This window comes from Melanerpes formicivorus, unplaced genomic scaffold (genome assembly GCF_026170545.1).
Source record: "Melanerpes formicivorus ecotype bairdi unplaced genomic scaffold, bMelFor1.0.p_v2 SCAF_49, whole genome shotgun sequence".
In the NCBI taxonomy this organism is placed as follows: Eukaryota; Metazoa; Chordata; class Aves; order Piciformes; family Picidae; genus Melanerpes; species Melanerpes formicivorus.
In genome coordinates, this window is record NW_027142401.1 from 4,175,791 (window position 1) to 4,184,288 (window position 8,498).

At 49.2% G+C, this 8,498-nt stretch overlaps 1 protein-coding gene across 1 annotated transcript; it reads right to left on the reverse strand.

The window, feature by feature from the left end:
• Positions 1-3,253: 3,253 nt before the first annotated feature.
• On the reverse strand, positions 3,254-7,709 carry SPTSSA (serine palmitoyltransferase small subunit A). The gene is made up of 2 exons (XM_068160350.1): positions 7,531-7,709; positions 3,254-4,560 (listed from the first exon to the last, which is right to left on the reverse strand). The coding sequence occupies exons 1-2, from the start codon at positions 7,631-7,633 to the stop codon at positions 4,457-4,459; spliced, it is 207 nt and encodes a 68-aa protein (XP_068016451.1). The 5' UTR covers positions 7,634-7,709; the 3' UTR covers positions 3,254-4,456.
• Between the last annotated feature and the right edge of the window lie 789 nt (positions 7,710-8,498).

The window sequence follows — 8,498 nt, forward strand, 5'->3', positions numbered from 1 at the left end:
CTGCTTCAAATATTATCACCCTGTTTAAACAGAAGCATAACTGACCTTCTAGCCCCAAACAATGCTTAAACTGCCTTCACAGGCTCCATCCTGTACAGAAAAAGCTTATGGTTCCATCACAAGGAGGCTAGGATCCCCCAGCTAACATGACAAATAAAGCAGACTGCAGTGGGAAACTGACTTGGTAGCTTTATGATTTATTATGCAAATGTAAAGATTAATTAAATCCCTACCAATACCATTATTATACAAAACACAACTCACTCTGCTCCATCATTATTGTCCCTTGACTCACCTCTTCCCTAGATCAACTACACGAGGACACATCTTCCAGAACTTCAAACTAGTAACAGACAGCATTTTATTAATGACATTATTCCATCTTTCACAAAGCATCCAGAATCAAACAGAACAGTCCAGGACTGCGATATTCTTGATTTATCATTAAAACAAGAACTGCTGAAAAAAGACTGCACTCAAATTAGAAAATTGACTTCAAAGTATGGTATCTATCAAGCCCACTCCCACGTAATGCAAGTGACTGGAGACTGTGGTTACTCTTTTATTCCTCAATTAAAAAAGCAGACAGCTAATAAAAGTCAGTATATCAAAGCCCTTTACAAAAAGCTTTCACAATTGAAAATCATGCTTCACATTCCCAGTGTCACTGCACAGAAGGGCTTCCATGCTCCCATACCACTAAACCCCCTTTTTTGTCAGCACTAAATGTCTATCGGTCACGGTAGTAGCACACAAAGAAACGTCACAGTACAAACCTAATCCATGCACCACATGAATTTCTGCTACAGCACTTCAAAAAGAGAATGGTAGCTTGTCCTTATCTCCATGTATACTTAAAACACCTACCAGCCTTGTTTATTCCTTCCTTCCTTCCTTTCTTCCCAGCCTGGTTTACTCCTTCCTTTCTTCCCAGCCTGGTTTACTCCTTCCTTCCTTTCTTTCTTTCCAGCCTGGTTTACTCCTTCCTTCCTTCCCAGCCTGGTTTATTCCTTCCTTCCTTCCCAGCCTGGTTTATTCCTTCCTTCCTTTCCAGCCTGGTTTACTCCTTCCTTCCTTCCCAGCCTGGTTTACTCCTTCCTTCCTTCCTTCCCAGCCTGGTTTACTCCTTCCTTCCTTCCTTCCCAGCCTGGTTTACTCCTTCCTTCCTTTCTTCCTTCCCAGCCTGGTTTACTCCTTCCTTCCTTTCTTCCTTCCCAGCCTGGTTTACTCCTTCCTTCCTTTCTTCCTTCCCAGCCTGGTTTACTCCTTCCTTCCTTTCTTTCTTCCCAGCCTGGTTTACTCCTTCCTTCCTTTCTTTCTTCCCAGCCTGGTTTACTCCTTCCTTCCTTTCTTTCTTCCCAGCCTGGTTTACTCCTTCCTTCCTTTCTTTCTTCCCAGCCTGGTTTACTCCTTCCTTCCTTTCTTTCTTCCCAGCCTGGTTTACTCCTTCCTTCCTTTCTTTCTTCCCAGCCTGGTTTACTCCTTCCTTCCTTTCTTTCTTCCCAGCCTGGTTTACTCCTTCCTTCCTTTCTTTCTTCCCAGCCTGGTTTACTCCTTCCTTCCTTTCTTTCTTCCCAGCCTGGTTTACTCCTTCCTTCCTTTCTTTCTTCCCAGCCTGGTTTACTCCTTCCTTCCTTTCTTTCTTCCCAGCCTGGTTTACTCCTTCCTTCCTTTCTTTCTTCCCAGCCTGGTTTACTCCTTCCTTCCTTTCTTTCTTCCCAGCCTGGTTTACTCCTTCCTTCCTTTCTTTCTTCCCAGCCTGGTTTACTCCTTCCTTCCTTTCTTTCTTCCCAGCCTGGTTTACTCCTTCCTTCCTTTCTTTCTTCCCAGCCTGGTTTACTCCTTCCTTCCTTTCTTTCTTCCCAGCCTGGTTTACTCCTTCCTTCCTTTCTTTCTTCCCAGCCTGGTTTACTCCTTCCTTCCTTTCTTTCTTCCCAGCCTGGTTTACTCCTTCCTTCCTTTCTTTCTTCCCAGCCTGGTTTACTCCTTCCTTCCTTTCTTTCTTCCCAGCCTGGTTTACTCCTTCCTTCCTTTCTTTCTTCCCAGCCTGGTTTACTCCTTCCTTCCTTTCTTTCTTCCCAGCCTGGTTTACTCCTTCCTTCCTTTCTTTCTTCCCAGCCTGGTTTACTCCTTCCTTCCTTTCTTTCTTCCCAGCCTGGTTTACTCCTTCCTTCCTTTCTTTCTTCCCAGCCTGGTTTACTCCTTCCTTCCTTTCTTTCTTCCCAGCCTGGTTTACTCCTTCCTTCCTTTCTTTCTTCCCAGCCTGGTTTACTCCTTCCTTCCTTTCTTTCTTCCCAGCCTGGTTTACTCCTTCCTTCCTTTCTTTCTTCCCAGCCTGGTTTACTCCTTCCTTCCTTTCTTTCTTCCCAGCCTGGTTTACTCCTTCCTTCCTTTCTTTCTTCCCAGCCTGGTTTACTCCTTCCTTCCTTTCTTTCTTCCCAGCCTGGTTTACTCCTTCCTTCCTTTCTTTCTTCCCAGCCTGGTTTACTCCTTCCTTCCTTTCTTTCTTCCCAGCCTGGTTTACTCCTTCCTTCCTTTCTTTCTTCCCAGCCTGGTTTACTCCTTCCTTCCTTTCTTTCTTCCCAGCCTGGTTTACTCCTTCCTTCCTTTCTTTCCAGCCTGGTTTACTCCTTCCTTCCTTTCTTTCCAGCCTGGTTTACTCCTTCCTTCCTTTCTTTCCAGCCTGGTTTATTCCTTCCTTTCTTTCCAGCCTGGTTTATTCCTTCCTTTCTTTCCAGCCTGGTTTATTCCTTCCTTTCTTTCCAGCCTGGTTTATTCTATTCTATTCTAAAAACAAAACCACAACACTACTACCACCCCCCAAAAACCTACCTATGCTTCGACAGCCAGTTATTAATAACCGAAGGCACTAATTTAGTAGGAGACTCCTACCAACTTCAGTAAAGCCAAGTTTCACCTAGGAAGGGTATGGCCCACCGTTTTGTAGCTCCAAGGTGATAATGGAGTCTTTAATTAAATTCACCAGGAAGTTCTTAAAAGCAGGAGTGTGGATTTGAGAGAATTAAATAAACCTGAAGGGCAGCAATTTAGCTGCAGAACTTAGGTATACTTCCTGATTTCAACAAAAGCTGCATAAAAGGCCATTTCAAATGAAAAAATAAGGGGAAAAGGGGGGAAAAAAATAAATCAAATCACAATTCCTTGGTCATTTTTTGCCTTTTGGAAAGTTTGGAGAAAAGCAAGAAGCATTCAGAAACACAACTTCCCCAAGAAAAGTTCTGCATCAAAGCTCTGCATTTAAACTTTTTATTTTTCTTAAACAACAGCAACAACAACAACAAAAAATCCTCCACTTAGGAAAGTCAGGTTGTCACCACCACCTTACATTTTGGAATACAAAACTAGGGGGGGAAAAAAAATCCCTATTAAAAAAAAATAACCCCACAGGACTTCAGCCAAGCACTCAGCTACTTATTGCTGTAGTTGTAACTCAAGTCCATTTAAACCCCTATGTTTTGGTCACTTGTAGCAAGAACATGTTTGGAACGCTAGCAGCAATAGAAAAACCCCTTTAAAACCTCCACATAGTTACACTGTTTGAGTGAAAAAGTAGCAGAAATCATAGCCAGTGGAACATAATAAAGCATCCTGGAAAAGTACAGTTGAATCAATAGCTAGAAAAAGGGTTGGTTTAAAGTGCTTATGTAGGCCTACATCAGTAAAGAAAAGTCCCAGCCCCTCCATCCCGTCCCCCCCCCTAAATAAAGCCCAGAACGACAGCACTACTCTGAACTTAAAGGAATGCAGCCTTCACTCCACCTCAAAGCATCTCCCCCACCCTGCTCCAACAGGCAGAACACAGAAACTTGAAAGGGTTGCTGATTCCTAGTTTAGGCCATACGCACAAGGCTGTTGAGCAAAGGGCTGGACAGCAAAGGGTAACACCTGAGTTTAGTCATACAAACTAACCTTTGTAAATAGTGTTAGACGAATAGATCCACATCTCTAAACAGGAATCTAAATGCACTTTCTTACCCACCCCACCCCCACCCCCCCAAAAAAAAAGCATTCATAGAAATACCCAGCAAATACATACCATACAATAGCAAAAGCTTTCAAGCCCCATTTAATAAGATGACTTCTCCGATTAAAAATAGAAGGCAATTAAGATTTACTCGAAAGTACAATTAAGAAAAGCTTTTCACAGTGCAATATTGAAACCATCACAAAGTTAAGAAAATACTGATATCAAAGAACAATCACAATGTTAAAGTAGACAAAACTACTATACAAGGGCCTATCTTGTAAAATTAAAAGGAATGAACACAACAGAGGGAACTTCTCGTGTCCCTGCGCCACGCAGCTTGGTTCTCGCCTTCGGAGTCATACTTGTGGCTTTCTGACAGTGGCAGAAGTCTTGTTAAAACTGAGAGGTTCATTCTTCTTTGCAGAGCAGAGCTCAGAGCCAACTTGCTTCTGGAAAAGACATTCTTCATCACTGCACAATTTCAAAGTAGTGCAGTATCGCCATGATGTGCTGAGGCATGAACACATAGCCCGTGTACAGAGCCATGCCCACAATGGAAACTAGCATGGAATCTGAGTTACAGCTGAGGAAAAAAAAAGCATTCGAAACAGAAAGCACCTTTCACATCACCTAACTGCAGCAGCAAAGTTTCCCTGGTAACTACCTGGTAACATCACATTTTTTCAATCAGAGTGACTGGCTGGAAAGTAGCCCTGAGAAGAGAGACTTGGGGGTGCTGGTGGACAAAAAGCTCAACATGAGCTCTCAGTGTGCACTTGCAGCCCGCAAAGCCAATCAGATCCTGGGCTGCATCAGGAGAAGTGTGGCCAGCAGATCGAGGGAGGTGATCCTCCCCCTCTACTCAGCCCTGGTGAGACCCCACCTGGAGTACTGTGTCCAGTTCTGGAGCCCCTATTACAAGAGGGATGTGGAGGTGCTGGAACGTGCCCAGAGAAGGGCCACGAGGATGATCAGAGGGCTGGAGCACCTCTCCTATGAGGACAGACTGAAGGAGTTGGGGCTGTTCAGTCTGGAGAAGAGAAGGCTCCCAGGTGACCTAATTGTGGCCTTCCAGTATCTGAAGGGGGCCTACAGGAAGGCTGGGGAAGGACTTCTCAGGATCTCAGGTAGTGATAGGACTAGGGGGAATGGAATGAAGCTGGAGGTGGGGAGATTCAGGCTAGATGTGAGGAGGAGGTTCTTCACCATGAGAGTGGTGAAACCCTGGAATGTGTTGTCCAGGGAGGTGGTCGAGGCCCCGTCCCTGGGGGTGTTTAAGAGCAGGCTGGATGAGGCTCTGTCCAGCCTGATCTAGTGTGGGGTGTCCCTGCCCATGGCAGGGGGGTTGGAACTAGCTGATCCTTGTGGTCCCTTCCAACCCTGAATGAAACTATGAAACTGTTTTCAGTAATTACAGCCACAGGAAGAACCAACTGAACACTGAGGAACAGAACACCGATAGGAGTGGTTGGCTGAGTTATGGAAGGATGCCTTGCAAGTTATCCACTGCCTTGTCACAGACACAAGAGGACAGGCCAAAGCATGGGAAGGGTGAAAGAGGAACAGAAAACAGGCACTGAGCATATACAAGCTTTTACATGCATCTTCCCAGGTGTTATGCAAGTCTTGCAAAAGCCAGCCCCCACTCAGCCAAGCAGAAAAACGTCAACCACCAAAACAAGGACAAAGAAAAAAACCCAAACAAACAAAAAACCACAACAATAACAGAAGTAGCTGCACTGAATAAGAGGTCTTATTTGTGGATGACCTACTAATTTTTAAGCAGACAGCATTACATGCTGACCTCAACTTCTTGGAGTAGTATGGCCTACCAGACTTCATTTATGATGCATGGAATGCATCTGGTATGAAAGTTATACTGTTACCATAATAAAGTTGGGAAACCTCAAATTCATTTCTAGCAGCCAGTGTCCTCTATGCTCTAAATCACTGCATTATTTGGTTCACTTCTCCATCTGTGTGTCACTCTCAGACCCCTTCCTTATGGGCAAGCAGCTCGATTTATGTGTTGTCACTACTCTGGAAAAAGAGACCTTGGGGGAAGTGAAAAGTGCAGCAGGGTGACATCCACCTCTCTATTTCACTCACAATATGCTTCAGCATCGTTTCAAGTTGTGCACTTAAGTAAACATGCACCCATGATTGTAAAATAAACTCCACTGCAAAACAAACTTCACATCAAGCTAACTGCTAAACAATCTTAAGATGGCTGCTTTATTAATTCAACTCCCAACAGGCACCTTTTGTAAAGCTTATATAGAGGTGAGACAAGATCTTTGTCAAGCTCCACGAGTTCTTGAAGAGTCATCAGGTCCAGACTCAACGATTTCTGGAGGTCCCTTCCAACCCCTACCACTTTGTACTTCTGTGATCCACAGAAGTTCTGGCATCAGATTACTGCAAGGTTATGCCATTCAAAGTTTAAGGTTTCAGCAACTCAAAAGCACTCTGCTCATTTCACCTGCGGAGATTTAGTAAACTTAGAGGCACTATAAAAAGCACTGGAGATTTACAAGCACGATAACACTGGACAGCAGTACTCAAGTTCCCACAAGTGAAACCGGACAACTTACACACGGCTCTGCATCTCAATGAAGTCACCACAGCACACGTGTAACAAATGCTCTCTGACTGCCCCATGGCAGAGGTGTTAGTTGTGCTTATTAGAGCATACCGTGCTGCTTGCTGTATTTTTAGTCCCAGGTTACACAGTAAGAGATAAAATGAAGGTCAAGAGATGCCTTCATATAAGCAAGGTCGTCAACTCCCAGAAAGCCAAGCAAAATTACCAGGCTGGGGGATTAAATACCTACCTAATAAAAAACATTTGACAAAGCAGCATGCAAACAAGCTCGCAAGGCACAGCAGCCTGCACGTTTACTTTCCACTACACGAAACCACCAAAGAATTCGTGAAAGACGTCGCTAAGACAAAGCTGGAGATTTGTGTGCAAAAGAGGGGAGAAAGAGCCACCGTAACTCTACAGACGAAAAATTAAAGGAGAACAAACAACTTGGAGAGATAAACTTATGCCCGAGGAGAAACAGACTAGACTGCCAGTGACAGGATGCGGAACAGCAGCATGAGAATTCTTTCCCCAGCTTGGGCAGCACGTTAGTTTGTGAAGGTGCGGAACTTTGCCCCCGCTAGGGAGGAGGACATGCCCCGGTCCCGGGTGGAGGCGGCTGCCGCTTCCCCGCCTGCCGTGGGCATCGGCCGCGGCTCGGCGCCCTGGGCCAGCTATTCCCAACACGGCACGGCCCAGCTCCCCTCCTGCCGCCGCTCGGCCCTCGCCCCCAAACAGCCCCGCCAGCTGCCCCCGGCACGGCCACGGCCCAGGCGCCGTGCACAGGCGCTGCGCCCGGCGGGGCCGCCACACCCGGCGGGGACCTCGGGGCACCCCCGGAGCCGCCGCCGAGCACGGCGCGGCAGGGGGAGGCAGCCCCCGGCCCCCCGGCGCCACGCGCGCACCGCCCGCCCCGCCAGGCCCCGCGGACAGCGTCCAGCCGGCGGAAGGATACTGAAGACGGTGCGCTCCCAGGGCTCCAGCATGTAGAGCGCGGTGACCAGCAGGTACTGGTAGTACAGCCACGACATCTGCTTCCAAGCCGAGCCCAGAGCCATGGCGCACCACACGCTCTCCCCGCCCGCCAGCGGCCCTCCGCCGGGCCCAGGCCGAGCGTAGACGGGGGGCGGTGGCAACCCGGGGCCCTCCCTCCGCCGCCGGGCGCGGCCCGGACCGCCCCGGCCCCGCCCCGCGCCCGGGCGGCCGCAGCCCCCCGGCGTGGAGGGGCGCAGGGGCTGCAGGCACGGCGTGGGGGCTGCAGGCACGGCGGGGGGGCTGTAGGCACGGGGGAGGGGATGCAGGCATGGCGAGGGGGCCGTAGGCAGGGCACGGGGGCCGTAGGCATGGCGCGGGGGCTGTAGGCACGGCGGGGGGGCCGTAGGCAGGGCGCGGGGGCCGTAGGCAGGGCGGGGGGGCCGTAGGCACGGCGCAGGGGGCTGTAGGCAGGGCACGGAGGGGCGGTAGGCAGGGCGGGGAGGGGCTGTAGGCATGGCGCGGGGGGGGCTGTAGGCAGGGCAGGGGGGCTGTAGGCACGGCGGGGGGGCTGTAGGCATCGCTCGGGGCTGTAGGCACGGCGGGGGGGCTGTAGGCACGGCGCGGGGGCTGTAGGCATGGCGCAGGGGGATGTAGGCATGGCGGGGGGGCTCTAGGTATGGCACAGGGGCTGTAGGTATGGTGCAGGGGGCTGTAGGCATGGCGGGGCGGCTGTAGGCATGGCGGGGGGGCGCAGGCCCACAGCGGTCCCGTCGCACCTTGCGTTACACGTGAAAGTCCGGCGGTGTGTGACAGGTCGTGATCGATCTGGCTAGAGTACGTGGAGCTTGGACGAAGCTGCCTGGCTGAGCCGTCCCTAGGAGCTGCTGTTGCAGCCTATTTTCCTTCATCTTATTCAAGTCTAAATGGACGTTCAGGCAATTAGAGAAG

Bases quoted from the DNA above. Each gene is read 5' to 3' on its own strand.
- SPTSSA (XM_068160350.1), bottom strand. From the start codon at position 7,633: ATGGCTCTGGGCTCGGCTTGGAAGCAGATGTCGTGGCTGTACTACCAG. The intron at 4,561-7,530 runs GTATCCTTCCGC...GCTGTAACTCAG, and splicing joins CTGGGAGCGCACCGTCTTCA to ATTCCATGCTAGTTTCCATT.